The 23,405-nt window shown below is 42.1% G+C and overlaps 1 protein-coding gene across 4 annotated transcripts in view; it reads right to left on the minus strand.

The window, feature by feature from the left end:
* Positions 1 to 23,405, minus strand: part of USO1 (USO1 vesicle transport factor) — a 62,005-nt gene that overhangs the window by 35,289 nt on the left and 3,311 nt on the right. For 2 of the 4 annotated variants that reach the window (XM_045017745.1, XM_045017743.1), the window contains exons 2-9: positions 18,827 to 18,913; positions 18,638 to 18,702; positions 13,414 to 13,493; positions 10,700 to 10,711; positions 4,043 to 4,143; positions 3,250 to 3,352; positions 3,083 to 3,138; positions 2,329 to 2,449 (exon numbers count right to left, since the gene is read on the minus strand). In XM_045017745.1, the coding sequence (XP_044873680.1) occupies positions 2,329 to 2,449; positions 3,083 to 3,138; positions 3,250 to 3,352; positions 4,043 to 4,143; positions 10,700 to 10,711; positions 13,414 to 13,493; positions 18,638 to 18,702; positions 18,827 to 18,913 (625 nt within the window). The remainder of the gene's footprint in view (positions 1 to 2,328; positions 2,450 to 3,082; positions 3,139 to 3,249; positions 3,353 to 4,042; positions 4,144 to 10,699; positions 10,712 to 13,413; positions 13,494 to 18,637; positions 18,703 to 18,826; positions 18,914 to 23,405) is intronic. The other 2 variants (XM_045017744.1, XM_045017746.1) reach the window with 1 other exon arrangement.

Consider the following 23,405-nt stretch of genomic DNA (forward strand, 5'->3'; position numbering starts at 1 on the left):
ACTGTATGGAGCTGGAATAGCATCTCCCTCTACATTACGCACTGCACTGAGGACACTGACAACAAGCAATGCTGCCAAAAACCTATGCACAGAGAAAAGGGGTGTAACTAAAACATTACGCTGGCCAACTTGGCCCAAGAATCTGAATGAGAGGAGTAGACTGACTGGTGACAACACCCTCCTATTTCTGTGCTGGCATCACACCTGGTTTGCTGATACAGAGGCTTAAAGGTTAATTCCCTCAGCTTGTGAAAACAACAGGCCTGGGTGTGTAGCATTAAGGCATGGAGCAACAGAGAGCAGCTGTTCGACAGCTTTCCCCTGCTAGCCATGCTGTGGACAGTCGTGCTCAGCAACCCAAGCCTGAGGAAGGTCATAGTGAAGATAAACCTGAAGCAGAGAAATAGGAGGGAAGAGAACGGAGAGTTTAGCGCTTCTGAAAACAAGTGCCCTCTCTGCAATTTGCTTGTTGGCTTTTCCTTTCCTCATACCTTTAGAAATATTTCTCATGACATCATGATCTGCTTAACAATATCCTTCCAGTCTAAACATTTTTGACCCTTCCGTCATAACACTTGCTATCGCTAAGCTGCCTATGAGCAATGGCCTGTCAACTTCCCTCATGCCTCATGCGCAGGTGCTATTACTGTTTGTTATCCCCTGGGTTTTTTAGCAACACACAGCCTCTTTTCATTGACTCCTGTCTATGACAAGTATGAATATGCAGCATGTTCAGCCTCACGTTTTAAGTTGAAGACACAAGGAAAATGGACAGCACCTCTTATGCTAGCTGTCTGGGATGGTATTTGCCCTTCACCTCCAATGCCACAGACTGCTTAAATCCAGAATAGCCATTTTTAGAATAAGGGGTAGGAGGCAGTAGCATGTTATTCTGTGTATTTACCAGAGGTATGAAGAACGGTGACTTACACTGTGGTAACCATGGTTCTCTGCAGTGTAAGCATGGATCCCACTGTAGGCATGTATGCCCAAGCATCTTATGTATGCAAGGTCTGATTTTTGTTTAATAGTTGTGTCTCTGGGGGCCACACATGCACCCTTTGCCTTTTCATGCTGCCATGTGGGATTAAAAAATATGGAACTGCTGCAACCTCACAATTCAAAGTCTGTGGTAGCTGAGGACTCAGGAAGGTGGTGATGGAGGGTGGGTCGTGAAATATGCAACCACAGCATATCGAAAACCCCCAGTTACTGTAGGGGAAGTGACTGTTCAAGCAGTGTCCCCTCACGCTGGTGGGAATGAGGCGTTTCAGCTGCATCCATCAAATAATGATTGTAAAACTGCTTTCCTGAGTATGGCATCCAACCTAGCCACGCAATCCAAGACACCGTACAATAGCGGGTTACACCACATCGCTGCCTCGCAGTTTTCTGAAACTGGCACATTCCCGAAGCAGGCAGAGGAGGTTGCTTGTGCTCCACTAGAGTGAGCTTTCACGTTCAGTGGAAGAGGTACAGCACTGTGTTACTCACTTCAATATTCTCTGTGAAGAGCTCACTGGACTTTTAGAATGTCAACGTGTGACTACCAACATTGGTCCTGTCCATGTAATAAAGGGAAGTCCTGTGTAATTTCCTCTCCCCCAGAGCCGAGTTGGCTTCGGGAAGAAGACAGGCAGGTTAATTGACTAGTTTAGATGACTCTGGGTGACATCTGAGCACCTCCGTGCCCCTATGGAGTCTCTTATAAGGAGTCAAGTATCAGAGGGGTAGCCGTGTTAGTCTGGTTCTGTAGAAGCAGCAAAGAATCCTGTGGCACCTTATAGACTAACAGACGTTTTGCAGCATGAGCTTTCGTGGGTGAAGAAGAAGAATCCGAAGAAGTGGGTATTCACCCACGAAAGCTCATGCTGCAAAACGTCTGTTAGTCTATAAGGTGCCACAGGATTCTTATAAGGAGGTTCAGACATGAGAAGCTTACTCACCCTTCTGGCTGTCCATTCTTTTGCACATGCACACTCCCAGTGGGATCCACGCAGACACATTCAATGAAGAAATTAAGTTTGCAAATCTCTAATGGAAGGCCTCAAATCAGAATCCAAGAAGATCCTAGAAGTTGTATACTTGCTCATCCCACCACTCTTACTATGATCCTACTCTGTGTACTTGGTCCTTTTACCCATCCACATAGCACTGGTAACACCTGAAAGTCACTGACAGTGACCCTCTGCTGTTCACTCTGTTTCTATATTAAACAGAAAAAACCTTGAGATTCTACTCAGATTGACACAAGCATTGCAACAGTCCTGGCATTTTATCTCTATCACCACACCTTGTGAGTAAAGCAACATTCAGTTCAGACCATACCTCCATCGCTGTTCCCTTCATCTGTTACGATATCCAGAAGTCTCTCAAAGGCATTTTCAAAAGCAACTATTTTCTGAATGGCAGCGTTGCTTTTTGTCAGCTGCTGCAGTAGCAAGACTCCCTTCAGGAAGAAGATAAATATAGTGACTAGACAAAGCTTTACTAGAAGAGGAGCGTTGGCTTTAAAGAAGTGCCCACCTCGACAGTTATAATACATTAGCAGTGTAAAACCTTGGTGGCAATTACTAGATACAATTGTACCTAATGCATGTGGCAACTTGCATCAAACCCCGTGTGAAGCAGTGTGTTATGCTTCAAACTTAGCTCTAAATGGGAATGTAGAAAACTGCCAAAAGAAAGAAAGAATTAAGACAGGAAGTGGCTATAAAAATCATACACAGAGCAGCACTCCTCAATAATGGGGGAGTTGTGATTTTGGCCATCTCTAGATATACTGCTTCCCATAGCTACGCTCTTGCATACACTCACGGTGCTTTGTGATTCTACGAGCTACTGATGCAAATACCATCCAGCACAAAAACTGAATCTGTCTCAGGGACACGCCAACCGATTCCTTCCTACCCACCCTTTCATGCCTCTCCAGAGCACATAGACTCTGGAGCAGCAGGGCTAAGGGGAGGTTGAGTGCAGCATTACAGAAACAACGCAATGGAGAGCTTCTAGTTATGGAGAGGATGAACAACTCTAAATGTATGTTACAAGCATGATCACAATCTGTTTGCTCTGTACTTACGTCATTCCGTATCACCTCCCTAGAATCTGCGAGTAAATCCATGAGCCTCGAGACACCTGAAAAAGCAAACAACCACATGACGTGAATTACCATAAGGAGTTTACTATAATCCCATTTTGGAAGTCCCTTCAAGAGTAGTTAGAATGCTCGGTTAGAAGTGTCCTTACCCATGGGACTGACAAGAATTATCTGCTGCACCTGGGGTCCTTGCTGCTTTAACAATGACGTAAGAAGTTTCACTCCAGGCCAGCGAACCTGGAAGTCAAATTCCTGCGGGGATATAGAGAATGACAGTAAACAATGAATCCAGGAGCATTTCACACTCTTGCAAATGTCCTACACAGTGACTTTAAAAACAGGACAGCTATATGACTGGGTGCCAAATGGCCCTAATGTAGATGGGCATTCATCACTGTGGACAGGTCCCTTTCCCTGCTCTGCTCTGTAACAGCAAACATGCTGTAACGTCAAATCTCACCCCAGGCTGGTTTTTTGTTTTAACAGTAACATAACTACCACTAGCTTCAGCTCCACCCTTCTCTCCCCGGGGTTCCTCTAACCATGTGTAGTCCTGCTCTGCTTCTAAAAGGCAGCACTTTCATCTATCCTATTGTGAGATGTTGCCTTCTTCATTCTGGAAGAGTGATTTCATGCCCATAGTTACCAAAGTTTTTCCTAAATTGCCTCAAGTTTAATTTGTACTACACCAGAGATACACAACCATGAAGAATCAAACACCCACTTTAATGTTTCTTCACTATTCAAAGTACCCCTCTACCCTGATATAACACGAATTTGGATATAACACGGTAAAGCAGCGCTCCGGGGGGGTGGGGCTGCGCACTCCAGGGGATCAAAGCAAGTTCAATATAACGCGGTTTCACCTATAACGCGGTAGGATTTTTTGGCTCCCGAGGACAGTGTTATATCAGGATAGAGGTGTACCGCACCACTACTCACCTCTAGAAAGGTCAACAGGAGAGTGACATTTTCTTGCTGTTTAATGAAGATTTCTGTAAACTGCCTTCCCAGATCATCAACCTGTTTTTGTGAATTTTCTTCTGTAATGTTCAAGAAGAATTTGTTACACGGTGACATTAAAATAACTGTAGAACTTCTTTTAACAGGTCGCAGTAAACACACAGCCTATATAAGGTACTTATGAGTCAAACTCCAAAGAATCCTTATTGCCATGTTAAATAATAAATGTATCTTTTTTTCCCCACACAGTAATCATTGCCAAAATCTGTGTGCCACAAACAATATTTACATTGGTTTAAACATGAGAGAAAATCTGAGTGTTTTCTATCCCAAAGTCAGAACAGTAAATGAGGAGCTAATTCATTTTAATAATGGAAAACCATAAATTCACTCAGCAGAAGTCTGATTCAGCTTTCATTTAAGACGATGGTGTCTTGCCATTGACTTTAATGGAAATCAGATCAGGTCCCAGATAAATACTTCATAAAATCTAGACTATTTTTAACTGCACTGTTTACAAGAAATTCTATTTTCATCAGTCACGTCTGCTCAGAGCCACATTTCTCATCTACAGGGCCACACACTCAAAATGCAAGCAAGCTCCCAAGTGATCAAACAGCTCTTACAGAGCAGAGAACACCTGCCTTTTCAAATGAAGGACAGGAAGCAGCCTTGGGGATTTAGTGTTTGCATGCAGTCGAAGTGAAGTGTACAGCTGAACAAGTGTGCCACAAAGATCATTCAATACCTTCTCCAAAGAAAAAGGAGATTTACCGCTCCCTCCTTCAAGGCTTTTAGTTTAGGAGTAAAACTGTCTAAAGTTGGATGTCCAAGTACTTATTTACGCTTGAAAAAGGATTTACTTATTTTTCAGTGATGAAAAAAAAACTCAGACGCACCAAAAAAGAGGGACATTCATTTTAAGACGTATTGATGGCAAAATAACTGCTCAGATCTTAATTTGGACTAATTTCATAAAGGCAATTCACTGTCATCCTGTTATCTAGCCTTTGGACTAGAATTATTTCAGTTCTACACAAGCAATTCAGTTTTATATATGTTATTTAAGATGTTCGTGTTGGACAGACTGGAGAAGTAGCAATGATGGCACCAAGACTGTTGAAACAGCATGCCAGATATCATGAATACTGTTGCATCCTGTGTATATTTTCCCATACTGGGCAACGCCAATCATCATCCAGACATGATGGAAAAACAACAACTAAGTTTAGATAAGGCTTTGGATAATCAAGGGATATTAAATATAAGAATCGATCACGAAGCCATGTGAGTCTGTGGTACAACCGTCTTTCAGTTAACGGAGGTTGTATTTAGTTAGATTCTGATATGGTCTCTGATAAGCCTTTCAGTTGCAGATCGCTGGTTCAATCCAATTCCAGTCAGTAGCAGCAGAAATTCGTTACAGTACAGTACTGATTGATGACGTAAGTGAAATGACTGTCTCCATACAATCTATGGACAGGGGCCTGCCTCACAGAAACCCGTCAAAATAAACTTCCTTGTTGCTCGCCTAAAATACAGAAGAACTGAATGTGCATGAACTAAACTTGTCACAGTTACAATTGCTTCCTGTGCGTCAAGCACAACAGGGGAATTTGGCAATGGTAATATGCACCATATTTTTCAACCTTGTATAATTACCAAATGAGAGAGCTAACTATTCAAAGACATTAGATCTCATGATAATCTACTGAGTTAAACTGGATTCAGCTAATCCTTGACATGCTATTAGAAAAACAATCCTGCCAAATGTATGCTAACCCTCATGATACTCCCTCCTTCCTGCTCTGTGTAATGGTTCCACATGCACTATGCAGGTCATATCACATTCACCATGTGGAAAGCCCCACTGCAGACAGTGCACAGGGCAGGGAGGGCCGTGCTATAGACACAACATGTAGTTTTACAAAGTTTCACTGTTACCTCCTGAGCTGCATCCAATCTCTGTGGATTGGATGCTCTGTGGCAGATGCACCAAGACAGTGGATATGTAGGCATTACAATAAGCAGAAGCTGGAAAGTCAGGGTCTAATCTGGCAAAATGTTACGACAGTGCCCCTCTTATTTTTGGGGAGTATTCAATGCATTACTCTGAGTAGCTGAACTCTCTAAAGGTCACCTTCAGAAAGAAGACATGTATTTTTCTATAGCAAGACTATCTTAATGAAACAGCCAGCAATTAGCAATATCCAATCTAGGAATACCAGTGATCCTCCCTTTATTAGATTTTAGAAGAAAGAGCTGTTTTGTACCTGATGCTGAAAGAATACATTCTGCACATACTCATTGGTAGGCAACCCTGGGCTAATTACAATATCACAGACTCTTAAAAATATATTGAATGAAAGTGTAGTTTCCAAAGTTGCATTCACTCTACTTGTCCCCAAAAAAGGTACAATGGGAAGAGAGTTGGCAGGGAGAAATCATTGTGTTAGTCTTCTTACATCCTGCGAGAAAAACTTAACACTTCTCCAACCTGGATATAGTAACTGAATTTGACTCAAAGTTACATAATATGGTCTACTAAGAAACCCATTCCAATAACTGAAAAGAACGTCTCGCCTCCTGTGTGCATATCTAATGTAGTAATTGGAAAAGTTACCTTTGGCGTTAATGGTTGCTAGACTGCATCATCCACATAAAAACCAAAGAAATAAGCAGTTAAGTGTTTCACTGCAATGATCAGTTCCCCATCTAGCTTCAGCTACCTCCCTTCCCACAGGCCATGTATGGCCACCTTTATCCTGAACAATTAACAGGAACCCTTGAGCTAAGAGCACAGGTGTTGGTTACATGTTTTGGCACTTAACATCTGGCTTGACATGGCTTTCAAAAATAGATCAAAAGCAGGTCTCCGTTATTTCATACTGCTGTGTAACTGCAGCATGGTGTCAGACTGCTAATGGTGATGGCAGAGTGACTTACATTCTCCTAAACATTTCTAACAAACATGTGAATGGGTGATTCAGGTTAGTGATCTTTCCATGCTTAGGTGCGTGTAAGTTACAGAACTGAAGTCTGCACATTGTGGGCATGCATTGGTTTATTTTGTTTATGGTAAAAGTTAAAATTTTTCCATTATGTCCCAAGTGGCGGATGAGGCTGGGAAACAGAACTGCTGAGTGGAGGGTAGATAAGGTGATGACTACCCTAGCCAGTCATTTCATTACTTTTTACAGCATCTGGTGGTGGACAATGCATTCTAACAACCTTAACAGCTAGAAATTCCCCCATGTAGTCACAGCAGATCAACCCTCAGCTACTCACCTGAATAGCTATCAATGCTGCCTAGCTATTATCCCCTTTACGTCACCAGACATCCGCTATCTCCCTTCCACCCACACTTCCCCATCTACCACCAGCCCCACAGAGATCTTCCTATTCATAGAGCCCTGTTCCCCCTCCTACACCTTATGTCTACCCTCCCGTGTACAGTTCCCGTTCCCCCATTCCCTACTCCACCCCCTTAACCATGACATGCTTCCTCTAGCTCCCCCCCACAACTCTATTTTAAACATCAATACATATCAACGCTAAGAGCACAACGTGATAGAACCGGCTGCATTTTAAGGTGCGAGTGAAGGAAATGCGAGAAAGTAAGGGCATGGGGTTGATGAAGGGGAATTCAGGCTGTGCATGAGGTGGATGAAGGAGGCACTCCATTTAGAGAAGTGGCACTCTGGTGAACAGGTGATTCAGAGCAAAGCCCCTTTACCCTTTCCCAGGCTTTTAGTGTAAACCCAGTCTCCCACCTATCCCCACGTTCCTACATCCCCTTTGGTTTCCCATGAAGCTGACTCATGGTTCATCAAGTAACCAAGGGACGAGCTAGCAGATGGGTGATCAGGTATGGAGGCTGGGGTGGGCGGAGAAACAGCAACATTTTAGTTGGGCAGGTTGGGATGTATGCAGAAGACCTGTGGCCAAGGAGGAAGGAGCGAAAGAAGGGTGAGTGGAGAGAGAGCCTAGTGTCCACCTGAAGGGCTTATCTGCTCAATGAAGCCACAACACTTAGGGAACCTTTCAAGCACCAATCTGAGTGTAGCCAAAAGGCACTAACCACATGCCTCCTCTCCTGGATACAAGCCTTTGTCCTTCTCTACTCATCTGAAGCCTGTTGCTAAAATGCTCTTCCCCTAAAGCCTCACTCAGCCTCTTATGCTCTCCCAAGCCACATCCATTCTCTACGCTGCCCATTCCCACATGACCTCAGAGCCACATCTCCCCTGATAGCACCCCCGCATGCTCCCGGCTGCCTGACCTACTCCCCAAGTGACTCTGCAGAGCACCACTAGTGCCTCAGCAGGACTCTCAGCTGTTATCCTGAATATGAAGAAATTTGTAAGTGTTTAATTTTAACATGTCAAAAGCGGCCCACACCCAAGAAGTCATCAATTAGCTCAAGAAGAGTTTGTGGATTATTGGTGTTAAACTAGAGGAACTCAAAGTAATGTGCAGAACACAGGGCAATATTGTGAGAGAAGCAGCTTTATTCGCTTCATCTGCAAACATTAAAGATTTTACGAAGCATTACACAGAACACCCTCTACAGAGCTACTGAATTCTTCGGCCAAATTTGGCCTATCAGTCAAGGTCAATTATTTGCAAAACGAAAGTAGTTTAGTTCTGCTTTAATTGCAAGTCTCCATACAGACTTAACTATGGAGTTGCTACTGCTGCCTCCATAATTTAGAGACCTGTAACATGGTGAGAAACTGCCCACGACCTTGAGTTTTGGCACACAATCTGGACAGTGGGAGAACAAGGGAAAGATGTTTACCTTTGATCTCTTCTTCAAAGGGCACAAAAGTCAGCATTTGTTCAACCACTGAAGTGCCCTTTAGAGTCTAACTCTTAATTTGGTAGGTTTTTCCATTATTAATTGTTGGTGACAGAAATGACCAATTAAAATTTTTATCATAGGTTGCCAATCATCATTACTCAAATATATACACAAGTTAAATGTATTTCTTCCAATGAAGCAGTCATTTTGGTGACACTGATTTGGAAAAAGTAGGGTCATCTAAGGTTAACTGTTCTGTTTGAGACTTTAGTCTAGGAAGTTGTTAACTCTTCCCTTCCCTTCTGATAACCATGAAAAATTATGTGTGTACACGACTTTACAAAAACCTGGAAAAACAGATTTTATAGCTGAACCCAGGAGAACCTGGGTCAATATTCTCATAGACCACAAGGAGCCAGACTTTATAACTTGAAGTTCACCCACAGCTTTCAGAAAAAAACCAAGTTCAGTTACTAGTAGACTCACATTAACACATGCCCTTGTTCTTTCATTAAGTTCCAGTGTCTTAATGCTCAAGAGAGTTCTGGATGGCAAACCCAACATCCATTTCCTTTTATCAGTCTGCTGAGGGGTCTATTTACTCCAATAGTTCTGTTCCCATTCAATATGTCCTAGGCCAGTGGTTCTCAAACTTCTGTACTGGTGACCCCTTTCACGTAGCAAGCCGCTGAGTCCGACAGCCCCCCCCCCCATAAATTAAAACCACTTTTTAATATATTTAACATCATTATAAACGGTGGAGACAAAGCGGGGTTTGGGGTGGAGGCTGACAGCTCGCGACTCCCCATGTAATAACCTTGCGACCCCCTGAGGGGTCCCGACTCCCAGTTTGAAAACCTCTGTCCTAGACTTTCATATGCAAGGGCCAAACTAAATATAAGTCACCAGAAAAATCATAAGACCATTTAAGGAAATATGGAAAAGGAAAACCAGAAAAATTAAACTGAAAGTTAGAATGGAAGGGAAAGCTGAAGAGGGCATGAGGAAAAAGAAAGAGGTAACACATCAAAAGGATACAACTTCAACTTTGATTTTCCACACACTGGTCAATTACATTACTGCAGATGCTCTGTCTAGACTGGCTATTGTTATGTGAAGTCACGCTTAAGTTCTGCGAGTGGAGGGGAAGAGGGATCTCTGTTTATGAAGATTAGTTTTAGCTGGTTCAGTAACAAATACCGCTTGTCAAACAACCAGTCTTAGTTGATTTGTTAACACACACTAAAGCATCCCAGAACTGTGAGAGATTAACAGATGAGGAACAAATAAGTGCATCAGTGGGCAGCTAGATCCATGAAAGGAAAGTAATAATGCCATATTCTTAACGTGTATTACTTAAAAGGGACACTGTGAAGGCTGGAAGGTTCAAAACTTGACTTTTGTTCTGTGTAACAGTTTCTCCTAAGCCCTTCAATGCTTCTTCTAGACACCAGAACGCTATGCGTCCATACTTGCTCGCCAAAATCTTGTGCTGAGCCCTGGTATCCACTTTCATTAAATAGTTAACCGAGAAGTATTTAGACTTGGAATGCCAATAAGCCCACTTAGAATCATGGGACAGAATAACATGCCCACAAACTGATAAGTACCTGACCATAATGGGAAACACACACATTTCAGGTACAAAAACAAACTTAAGAAATTGAGTTTTAAATCTGAGAGAAGAAAGATTATGAAAATTTTTTAGTAAGGATTATAAAAATGTCTTACAGTGTCCTTTTTAACAGTGAAGAGAGTGTGAAGGTGAAAAATAACGTGATTAGCAACTATGACTAATAAAAGCAGCATGCTATATAAATTGAGGTTTTTACCTTCCAAATCGTCTGTAAAGGTAGACAAAAGAGAGGAAAAGAAAAGAAAAAAAAAAAGAGAAAGGTTCACAAGTAAAACAGCTTTCCATGTAGTACAGCAGAACTAATAATGGATTTCAAAGGCAGCCATCTTGGAATTCTGCCACCATTATTACTTTAGTTGTCACGGAAGTGGCAGAACAAGACAACCCTGTACTCCTGCAGTACTTCTGATAACACATGTGATACTAGGCCAGTAGTTCTTTGTTTTTAATGGCCGTTTGAGCACAACGTTCTTATGTCAGAGCCTCCCTCCTTTGGGAGGTATTCTACCAAGGCCATTGCCAAATAACTCCATGCACCCGTGCTGCCTATTTGTTCAGTAACTCCAAAATTACAGCAGTAGATTTTACTAGAGGTGCCTGTGCCTTTGATAAAGGAGACTGCACAAGAAGAGGCAACTGAATGAACTTGCGGGAATAGGAATAAGAAAGAGAGGGAACAATAAGGTAGGAATTTGAAGATTCTCATATATCGTATTAGTTTCTTTGAGCATTTCAGGCTGCAAGTCTCATTCAGCAATGCAAGGGTAGGCACAATTCTAGAGAAGTGCTCAAGCATATTTCCATTTCTACCCATACCTTGACATTACATTAAGTTATATGTATTGGTCAACCTACATACCTTCCATCAAGACCTCCCTTCTGGTCTCCATTGCTCAAATTTTTGGAGAACTTGTGTAAGGAATTGTTCTACACCAAAACCCAACGTAGTTGGCAGTATCAGCTTTTCAAGTACAAAACTGAAAAAAATCCAGCAGCACAGTAGCAGTGCTACATAGAATTGAAATCAACAACCAGGTTGTGAGTGTCCTCTGGTCACCTGCAATGCTCTTGAGCTGTATGATGGATGTAATATATGATGAACCCATGGATATTTAGCATGCCATGAATTTTGGAAAATGTATTTATATCTAAGTTTCTCATTTTCCTAAGTCTACTCCGTTGCATACGTTTTGCCCATGCACTGACCCGGCCTTCAGACCTTCTTTTGTTGATTCGAGGTGATGTGTTTTCTTTAAAATCCCCAAAAGTCAATAAAGTGGTTTGATGTGCTTGACACTTTTATTTTTAAAACTAACAGTGAGTATGTACCGTATGTGGGTCTATTGGTTAGATTGTTTAAACTAATAAACTAGGACTGGTTTTCTAATGAAAGCAGAAGCAGCTACCTGTGCAATTGCAAAAGGCTGTAACAAAAAGGAGAAATGCAGTCTCCTGGAAAAGTCAATTCAAGTTGTGTTTTGCAGCAGCAAAATTGTAGTATGTTTTACTACACAGCCCACTCTGGCTTTATTTGTTACATTAAATTGCTGCCTGTTTTTCTGGCGGAGGTAGCTGCCTATGAATTACTTGATTGAAGCCGGGAAGTCCAGACCCAATCACTTCATTCCTCAGTTGCCACAAACTGGTTATTAGAGCACTAGAGAAGTCTTACTGACTGATGCTCACCCTCAGGCATGCGGAGAAGTGCAGGCATTATGTGCATGGCCAATATGAGCCAGGCCTGTCTCCCTCCTGTCTGACCGCTCATTGCTATTGTGCCAAATGCCCTTCACCCTGCCCAACAACCTGAAAAACTTGAGATCTTCACTTGACGAGATAGCTGTTTTACCCCATTCTAAGCAGCAGAGATTTCCCCAGCTGTTACTGGTTAATAGTAAAAGAGAGCAAATTCCAATACTCAGTCTTTAAGGTGAAGTACACTTTTCCCCAAATCCTAATTACGATTCACAGTAGATTCTCTTTAAAGATTTTATGTTTATATTAGGCTATTTAAGAATCATTTTTAGCAGCAATCATTCTGCAAGATTGTCAACTTTATCTACAGCTCAAGAAAAGGCCTTCAAAGGCCTCCAACGATGAACCAAATAGTCTCGTTCTAAATGTGTCTAGGTGTGATTTTATCATTTAACACACAACTGGGAACCCTCATCATAATGCCTAATCCTCCTAGTTGATCCATTTGTTTCCATTTTCTTCTTATAAGCTGTTATGACAATGAGCAGCTAAAAATATCAAGTTTCAAGACCACATGTATTATGTCTCTGATCAGATATGGAAATACTGGTGTGGGAGGGGAAGAGGTGCTTGTTGGGTTGTATTATTAATTATTATTATTTCCATCCTAAATTGACGGTCATTGCATGGCTGGCAATCAAAATATTTTCACACTCATGCACAGCCACCTTTAGCTTTTAAGGAATCCATGTTTTCTAAGAAACAGTCATTGATAAGTTAGCAAAAAAGAAGCCTATCATTTGATTAGGGCCACTCATCTCAGTTTTAGCTTTAATTACTATATATTGACTAATCTGCAAACACAATTTAAGTCTAGTGCCAGATAATCCTTCTGTGGAACATTGTTGTATTTTAGTATGAAACTTCAGACAAAATCCCCACTGAAACATACTTACTCCAAATATTACTTACAGAAAGAAATGGGTTAAGGGATTTCATATTACGGCAATGCAAGTTACTGTTGACCAATATTCCTTGCATTCAGACAAATGATTGTAGTGGTACTATTGTAAGAAAAGACCCATTAAAGGAACAGTGTTTAGTAAACTGCATACAATTACATTTTTATCATTTGAACGTAAATCATTATAGAGTAAACATGAAAGTTGCATTTAACTTCGGGGGTGACTACAATTGTTACTACTGCGGGCTTACCTTGTTCTTCCTCTTCTAGATCATTCGATACTATATTGAAGAGAGTGTCCAAAGCATAGCCAATTATTTCGGAATCTGAACTGTGAACAGAAGTAACACTTTTCTTTAATGACTTATTTCCGCTTTATATTATTTCTTTCCTAGTGCAGACACATTAGCAAACAACTGTAGGAAATGGAAAGGCTATGTTGTCACAGGATTTTTTTTTTTTTAATATTGGAACACTTTGCAGATGTGGAACTGTGTAATCACTGTAGTCTTCAAAATCTTCTTCCCTACTTTCGTTCCCCTTGGGTGTAATCACTTCAGAAATTAAGAGCCAGTACAAAAATGCTCAGCAACATAACTACCACCATGCCTTTCATTTCAGAAGCCATTCCATCTCTTCTGAGTATCTCCAAAAATTTCATTTCAAGATCAACTATACAAGTTGATCAGCATGAACTATCATTTGTTTGCTCTTTTTTCAAGTTCAGTTTGATGCAGTGATGTTTGCTAATCACTGCAGTTGCACTGAACCTGGATCACGTATCTAGATTAATTCCTTTAGCACATCCGTTAAAGAAATCTCTTAAGAAATCAAGGTATTTCATGGAGATTTCAAGATCTTAAGAGTTTTGCACTTTAAGATTTTGTACTTAATGCTGTAAACAAATTTAGATTTAAAATAAAGGGACATCTTTCCAAGGCTGTAGATAATACAACACAAAGTTCCAGAAGCAGAAGTATTTTCACCAGGAACTTCACTAGCCAGACAGCTGGATTCTTTCCCCCACTTCCAAGTTGTGAGACGCTAACCCTCAGCCCTCTCCAAAACCCATCAAACATCTGTCACTTTTGCAATGTGCCTTGAAAGGCACCAAGTTCAGGCTGTTTCAGACCTAATTGGGGAGCAATGGGCAACCAGTACAGATCCCAGAGCAATGGTGTCACGTGCTACCAACAAGATGCCCTTCTCAATAAGCTTCAGTCTCTGAATGGTTTTATTAAGGAGTAGACCAATGTAGGGAGCATTACGATAGTCTAATATTGAGGAAATAAAATCATGGTTAACAGTAGCCAGGGACATATAAGAAAGGAAAGGCAGCAACCTCCTAACCAGACACAGATGGTAAAAAGATCACTGAGTTACTGCTGTAATAGAATTGCCAAACGGTAGCTACAGGGTAAATAACCCCTCTATTTATGGATCAAGTAATGAATGGTGGACATGCTCTCCAGTTGCTTCCCCCAACCCACCCTCACCACCTCAGTCTTATCTGGATTAATCCTCATCAGCTCGCTTTCATCCATGCCCTAATCTCAACTAAACATTGGCTGAGGTGTTGAACTGCACTGTCCAAGTCAAATGAAATAGACATACAATTGGGTGTCAGCAGCTTACTGAAAACACTGCATTTCCATGCTCTTCACTAACCCTTAAAATGCACCCCCTCCATAGATTGGAGACTGAATGACATCCGTAGTACCCCACACTTTAGAGTTCTTCAGGGAGAGGAGCAAATTTAAATTATCTACTTAAGTAAAACTAAAGGAACTTTAAAAATCAAATTTACTTTTCACCATTTATGATTTACATTCTGTACTGCGTTCAGCTTCCAGAGTAAAAACAGAATAGCCAGTTCTGTTTTATTTGCAGCCAGAAGCCAATCAGTTTCACTTTCAGATTCTCAGATATGAATGCTCACGTGTGGATTGCAAAACAAGCAAAAGAATTTTATACCAACCGAATGCTATTGCCATTTAAGTTAAAATGGAAACATATACTGATATTGTTTTTTGTAAAAGCCTGGCTTTACAGATCATTAAGTGCTGACCTTACAGTGTTGCTGAGCTTTAGGACAGCAGAACTTTTGATCATTATGTAGACACAGCATTAACTCAAGAAAGCAATTTTCTGTAGAACAAAATTAAATGTTTGTATTACAATCAGTCAGGGAATTGAGCATGATGGAAGCCACAGAAAGTAACATGTTGAATCTATGGCTTTGTCTACACTAGCACTTTTGTCGAAAAATCTTTTGTTGGTCAAGGGTGTGAAAAAACCACACTCCTGACCGACATAAGTTTCACTGACAAAAGCGCTGGTGTGGGAGTGGTTTAATTACGTCAGCAGGAGAGCTCTCTCCTGCCAGCAAAGAGCGGCTATGTGGGAGAACCTATAGTGAGTGGTACAGCTGTGCCATGTAAGGTCCATTGTTTAGACATAGCCTATAAAGAGACCATGGGAGGAGTGGAACAATACGTTTACTTGAAACACAGAAGAGGAACATTTCTGGGATGGGATAAAGAAGCCTAGAAGCTGGAAGAAGCAACTCAGATCAGAGAAGATGAAGATCGTACTTGGACAGGAGAAGTGCAGAAGAAATGCAACTCATCCAGTAACACATGACAATACAAACCAAGATGACATTTTTCTACTAGGATCAACATATGAAGCTACATATGCTATTCACATGGCTTTATTTCCACCTAGACAGTGCTAAGTGTCAAAGTGTGCTCACGTGGAAAGATGCCTATGTACTACAAATGATCGCCTAGTTTACAAATCACTATTTCCATCAACATGAATAATTTCACACACTTAAATAAAGAGTAGCATACTGGAAGTTTAAATTTTCTCTCTTTTTGCTATCTATCTGACTGGCAGGAGACATATTTCTCAGCGTGCAGAGATAATATCAACATGCTATTCTGTTAAGTTACATCACAAAGACTTTGTCAACAAAAGTGACTTTCACACTAGACCAGTGGTTCTCAACCTATTTATCACTGCGGGTCACGTATGTGGCCCATAATGTTTTATGTGGGCCGCATCTAATACTAGATGTATGTCCCTGAGGACGTCACATGGGCCGCAGGTTGAGAACCACTGAACTGGACATTAATAATGAGCTCACAATTTCAGAGGTTAGCACTGGAGGCTAATCATTCCTGTCAAACTAAAGTTGCTTCAATTGCTCTTAAGCAGTTATAAGACATCCCAAAAGGAAAACAGAAAGCCACTTAAATAATCCTAGAGATGGTAGAAATTGTTGTGAACATTCCCATGTGCAGGTTCATTAAAATAATTTAGCAAAAGACACCTTTCCCGGAACAAAGCACAGATTTAGAACGATGAACCTTTACCTTTCTGTCACTAACCTCTTATTCTCAGTTTTATAGGGAGAAATTTACTCACAACTGGCCACCCTCTCCTCCAGCCAGGGGCTTCCCTAATCTTCACTGAACCTTTCTTGTTGCTTGCCCCTCCCACACCATCCCTTCCAAGCGCGAGCCAATCCCCGTAGCATTTTTTATTCCCCGAGGCCTGGGATCCAAGGCCCTTCGCTAAAAGCCAGCAAGTTATTCCCCATTTTGCTACTCTGTCCTATCCCAAACAAGTCACATTCCTGCCTGATGAGGTGCTCTTGTGTCCCCATGCTTATGTTAAGTCACAGAAAGGGTTACTACCAAGGCACAGCCCAAGACAAGTCTAGATCAGTGTGATGGTGCAAGACAGGTGACAAGCACTATTTCTGCATGACTCCAACTTCCAGCAACCCGAGCAGCAAAGGAGAGTTAGCTTTCAAAGCTGAGTCCCATTTCTGTGAACCAATCTAAGGATTAATCTAAGTGCAACCTTCCTCTACACTTCACATATTCTCTATTTTCCTCTGTATATAACTGTCTCGACTCAGAGCTAGCTGCTGGGGCTTTGGGCTGCAGTAACTTGCGTACCAACCGTTTCTACCCTACAGGTCAGACAATATTCAGATACCTGTGGCGGTTGTTCTTCCCCTCCGGGAACTTGTGACCTGTGGATTTCAGTGACCAGGGGAGCCTTCTTAAAACAAGCCTATTTCAGAATTGACCTGCCTCTGGTACCTTGTGCCTTTCTGTTGTTTTCCTCCTCTATTTGGGTAGCAGAGAGCAGCAGGGGAAGTGTACGTGGGCAACACAGCAGTTGTGAATTAAGAGAGCTGGGCCTCCCAAAGTGAATGCCCCACTTCCAGACTGAGTAGCAGTCACAAGCAAGCCCTCTGCTCCTACTGTCTGTCTGTCCTTTGGTCACATGGAAGGTTCCAAGGGGAGAAATGCCTGCTTGTTTCCGGTTTCTGGTATTTCTCTGCAGCCATACCAAAAGGGCCAGCAGGGTCTCTAGCTCACCACTGCTTGTTTTCTAGCCCTGTACAATACATTTCCGAGGGGAAGCCACAAACCTTTGGTGCCAATATCTTGATTCATGAGATTACTGACCTGCCCTGGCATTCGATTCCCTCTTTTTCTTGGTTCTGATGTAAGAAATGCTCTCCTGCCTACCACCCTCCTTACTTCCATGTGAGAATCCAAGGTCCTCGTGTGGGCAACGTACAAGCTGGACACCCTTGTGATTATTTCTTACCCTAGTTCTGTGTGGAGATGGAGGTGGGTAGGAGACTACATTATTATATGCTTCCAAAGTGGAAGGAAAAGAGCAGCATATGATGGTGATGCCACAGAAGTGGATGGAACTACAAAGAGGAAGTTATTCCATACAGTGCTGCCAAATGCTATAAGTAGATCAACTGATGAGGCAGCTGTATGTAAATAATCTATGTTTTTCCTTCTGACACGTGAACAATTTCAGATGAATATAATTTTTCCCTTGACAGCAGCACTTTCAACACCAATAAGCTGTAGTTATTCCATTACTCCAAGGCCTTAACCTGTAGAAATGAACGCTGTTCCATATAAAAAACATTGTACCAACCCACCAAATTATGTACACCAGTAAATAAGACTGACTGATTCCATATTTAGTCCTCCTAATTACAAATGGTTAAATTATATCTTAACCTCCTTTTGCCCGAACACATCTGTTAATATTTATATACGCGATTCTTTAGTCTATTAATATCATGACTTCTGATTTGTCAGTAGTCCAGACATGACAAATTTTACATATTTTAAAATCAGCAGGTTTCTGCTGTATTTACACACACTTCTGTATTGCCATTACTTTATCGCTATTATAATCTGCCATCCCTAAATTTCCTTGTTTCCTACTTCCTTATTTTATGTACATGTTTGTAAGCAGGTCCTGTAAGCAAAATTTAATCTGCCAGGAGAATTACTAATAAAATTTAGCATTCTGTACACACTAATTACAGGTCTGGTTTAGTTTTATTAAATACTATTTCAGGATGTACTTTGAGAAAAATGCCACTTAAGAGTTCATTTTTAGAAGTTAGAATGTGCTTACCGGTCTGTCTGGAGAACATTGATAAGATGTTCCATAGCCTGGAACCCCACCTCCAGGCGATATTTCTGTCCAGAAAATAAAACATTAAGAGTAGTATTAAAAATGATATTTGCAATATGGTGCAAACTTCACACAACACAAAAGGCACTGTATAGGTTCATGGCACAATAGAAAAAATACAACACATACCTTTGATAACGATTTGAGAGCACGTACAGCATCCCTTCGATCATCCAATAAAGTAGATGAAGCTACACGGTCACAGAGTTTCTGAATCTAAAACAAACAACAGATAGGTGCATCAAGAGAGATGCAGGAACAGTAATTCTATAGCAAATTCAGGATCCTCCATAGCCAGCAGCTCAGAAAGCTGACTATTTCCCTATTCCTTCTGTTCGGAAGGTAAATTAATTCACTGCAGAACAGAACACTTGGAAAACAGAATATAATGATTGAGATATAAAAATCTAGACTGAGACAAGGGTGAACTCAAAGTTCACCCAGGACCAAAGTAAGAACCAGTAGAGATTCCTAATAGAACATTTAATTTTAGAAATTCTGCTGAACATGCCAGTTCTTTCTACCCCACTGCACTTTTTAGAGAGAACAGCTTGTTTAACTGAACCGACAGATACAGATGAACAGTAAAATGACTAACTCCCACCCATAGTGATCAGTATTCATCCTTCCCTAAAACCACACACTGCACACAGTGAGCTTTCTGATGTTCTGGATCTCTGTGCGCACACGCAGCGGCGTAGCCACACGGTGATCTTTAGTTACAGAATACAGAAAGCTCTCCTTGGACTGTTGTGCAAAAAGTCACTGTGCAGACAAGGCCCAGTGCAGATACAGTGTACAGAGCAAGGATTTTCACTACTGCAATCATATTAGTGTAGGCACACTTGTACAAAAAGCAACAAGCATAAACATGACCAACACAACTCTTGTGCGAAGTAAAGTTATGCCTATTGTATAAACACACTGGAGAGCTTGATTCTCCCTCTTGACTCATGCAACTTTAGAGAAAGCCTCTTTGGTTATTTAACTCAAGAAGGAGCAGGACAATGGTAACCTCATCCTGCCCCAGTGACATTATTGTTGGTACCTTATAGTATCTAAAAACCGTCCTCCTTTTCAATCAAACACTACATTACTTATCCCGAAATTAAAACTTTTCCAGTTACATATGAACTAACCCTACCTTCACAGGACTTGTGCTCTGAGCATCCCCATGGACTCTAAAGTTACTTGACCAAACTTATATACAGCTTTAATATATAAAGAACAGGAGTTAGTATGTTAGTGTTGTCTTCATACCGATCCAGAATGCATGTACCTGGCCATGCAGCCACAGAACCCTTATAAGCAGAGGCGGCTCCAGACCCCAGCACGCCAAGCACGTGCTTGGGGCGGCATGCCGCGGGGGGCGCTCTGCCGGTCGCCGGGAGAGCGGCTCCAGTGGACCTTCCGCGGGCGTCCCTGCGGAGGCTTCGGTGGAGCCGCGGGGACCAGCGGACCCTCCGCAGGCACGCCTGCGGGAGGTCCACCGGAGCCGCGGGACCAGCGACCAGCAGAGCGCCTCCTGCTTGGGGCGGCGAAATGTCTAGAGCCGCCCCTGCTTGTAAGCAGCACTGGCTACAAGAGAGTAGACAGGTACTTGAGCCTCACACCCCGCATTCTATCCTGTAGCCACCCTTAATCCCCCCATCTAAACCCTCTCTCAGTTCCTCTCTCTCTCTCCAGGAGCCACAGGATTTAAGCTACACAGAAGAGGGAAGGTCAGCAGGGCTTTGTGGAGAACAAGCATTACTCTGGTTCGTAAGCACTTCCCTCTTGTATTTGTTTGCTTCGCGAAGCCCCACTTTGACATTCCTCAGTAAGCGGGCTGAGGAACACTCCTAGCTGGATACTGATGGAAGCACTTCTTCCCCAGAACCCAAGTCCCATCTCAATGCAATATCCAGAGAACAGCAATTCACAAAGGAGCCAATGGAACGCCGTACATTGATTATACAGACCACTGGTAAGCACCGGTATGAAATATGTGCCTCTAAAGCTGCCACTCTTGGCTGACCAGGTTCTTACACATTCAGAGACAGACTTCGGCTAGAGGAGGTTGAGCGTGAAGCCCTTTTCATAGTCATGGCAGACCAACATAGGAGCCATGTAAACCTCAAATGCACAAAGGACAACTTTGTAGTCGCTGAAAGCAAACGACATTTAATGTAAAGAACAAGATACCAGATGGAAACTTTTGTGCTGGATGAACCTTCGGAATTTAAACAGAATGTATATAATGCATCTCTAATCTAAGTTGGTAAGGACTCAACCTCAGTAAAATTTTAAAAAGGTACTTCTAAACTGTAGGAAGACTCTCCAAACAGGTGCGTCACTATACTGGTTCAAATCCGTGATTAGACAAAGCCTCCCTTAAGTGAGCTTTTCAAGCCCTCTTTTCATATCAATGCAGCGGAAAAGGTCACAAGTCTAAGGGGCTGTTTGGCTTTTTTTTAAAACATCCTTTGGAAGCCAATTTTAAGAAACATGATTTTTCTTTTCAGAAACTTGCTCAGTGTCTGAGATTTGAAACTAGCAAGCTCTAGCTATGGAGAGTTTACACAAGAAGAAAAGTTGTCAGGTGTGGGGATTTTTTTTTTTTTTTTTGGGAGTTAGAGGGGAACTGAAAAACAACAACTGCCCAGATTATAATAAAGCTTTTCATGTGAAAAAGCCTCTATGTGTTTTCCCTGTCAAGAGCATTTACACAAACTTTTATACATTAGTCTTGATATAAAAATGTACTTCAGCATTTCCCCTCTGTCCCCTCTCTCTGATTTTGGGTTCAGTGAAGGAGAATTGAGATTCATTCTGAAATAATGGCAACCTCACAGTCATTTTGATGTGCTTGCTCTGAGTCTTGAAAAGAGGCAAACTTCAAACATCAGAATGTACCCATGTTTCAAATCGTGGCATGGTAATTTATTTGGTCTGAGGCAGGAAACTGGCAGATTTCTAGGAGTAGCCATTTAAGACAATTTCAAAAGCCATTTTCAACAGTATCTGGGAAAAATAAATCTACTGAGACTATTAGCTTCTTTACTGTTGAAGTTAGAGGGGAGCTGGGAGTCAGCCTTATAATGAACTCTGGTTACAGCATTAAATATGGAGCTACCATCTATTCTCCATAGTGGTTCTTGCCACCAAATCATGTATGTCCAATCGTAGTTGCTACACTGGTGGAAATAATTCAATCAGGTTGCCAGGAGGAGTAATAATTTCAGTGGCAGTGCTGACACTACTGGTTGACCAAAAGGCATGGGTTCCGATTTGGACTGTGCTAGTAACAAAATCCTCTACTGATTCCAGGACAAATGTCTCCATGTATAGAAAAATTGGAATATCCCAGAGCACATACCACATCGTGTACTTGAACCACCTCATTGACTAATTTTTTTTGTACCAGTTGGGCCCAGCTTCTTTTTGTGTTGCTGCTATCGATTGTAGCACAGCACTCACACAGCCACCATCCATTATGTTTTGTACAACAAGCCTGATTAATTTCTAAGCCAGTTTCAGTTACTAGGCACACCATGGGATAGTGCTCTACGTAAGTACCATTTACCAAAGTTCTCAGAGTGGCATAGTACACTCTGACTGGCCAATCTTGTAATTTTAATTGTAATAAGCTTTGCTTGATGATTTCAATGAATCACATTGGGGTCACCAGTGTTGTTAGATGTTTGGCTGCGTGTGTGTTCTCCCTGTGTGCTGCCCCAGCTCTGCGCAGACAGCCGGCACAGCAGACCTTGAGCAAACCACCCAATGACCACAAGATCTGTTAAGATACGAAGGCACCTGGCCAGGTTTATTGTTGACAAAGCATGGTAATAGCACCTGGCAGACTCTGAGGATGAGGATACTAAGACATATATGTCCATGACAATGGATGCAGCTCAGCGAATGGCGGGACTTTCCATTCCTCCCTCGGCTGGACCAAGACACTCTCTCAGAGATATCTCTTTATACCCTGATACAAACAGGTTATGTACTGCCCCTCTGACATAGTTAGTTACTGACCCCTGACGTAGCTAGTTGTCACCCATCTCCTTGCACATGTTGGTTCAATTAAAACATCTCTATTCATCACACTGTCATCCCGACCTTATCTTTCAGGAGGGGTCAGTGTGTTCCTGTTATCCTTGGGGAATGTTTTCGTACCATCCTTGATATCGGGATGTTCTGGTACCGCTCTTCTAGAATGTGTTTGCATGAGTACCCTGTGCCTAGCGCTTCTTAGGAATGTGTATTTCTGCAGTATCGGCCCTGTTCTTGCCAGATTCTGTGAACATGCAAGCAGGCAGAGCCTGGCATTTGCTCACAGCCTGACTTTTGCTAACTTTGCTTTATATCGGCAAAGCCTGCCACTACTTTAACTCAGGCCTCATACCAGGTCTTTAATACAAGGGCTTATATTCCTACTACAGGCTCTCTTCCTACTACAGCAGAAATTTAGAGTTAGGTTTGTTTATAAAATTTGGCTAGATACTGTATCACGTATAAGGCTACGATTGTGTCACGGAGGACACAAAAGTCACGAAATCCGTGACTTCCAGAGACCTCTGTGACTTGAGACCCCAGCATCTGGAAGCTATAGGGTCTCTCGCCGCAGCTGGTAACTGCGGGGGTCCAAGCAACCAACCACAGAGGGAGGCAGGGGTGCCCTGCAGGCAGCTCCCAGCTGGGGCAGAGGCAGGGGCACCCTGGA

Source organism: Mauremys mutica, chromosome 5 (assembly GCF_020497125.1).
Source record: "Mauremys mutica isolate MM-2020 ecotype Southern chromosome 5, ASM2049712v1, whole genome shotgun sequence".
In the NCBI taxonomy this organism is placed as follows: Eukaryota; Metazoa; Chordata; order Testudines; family Geoemydidae; genus Mauremys; species Mauremys mutica.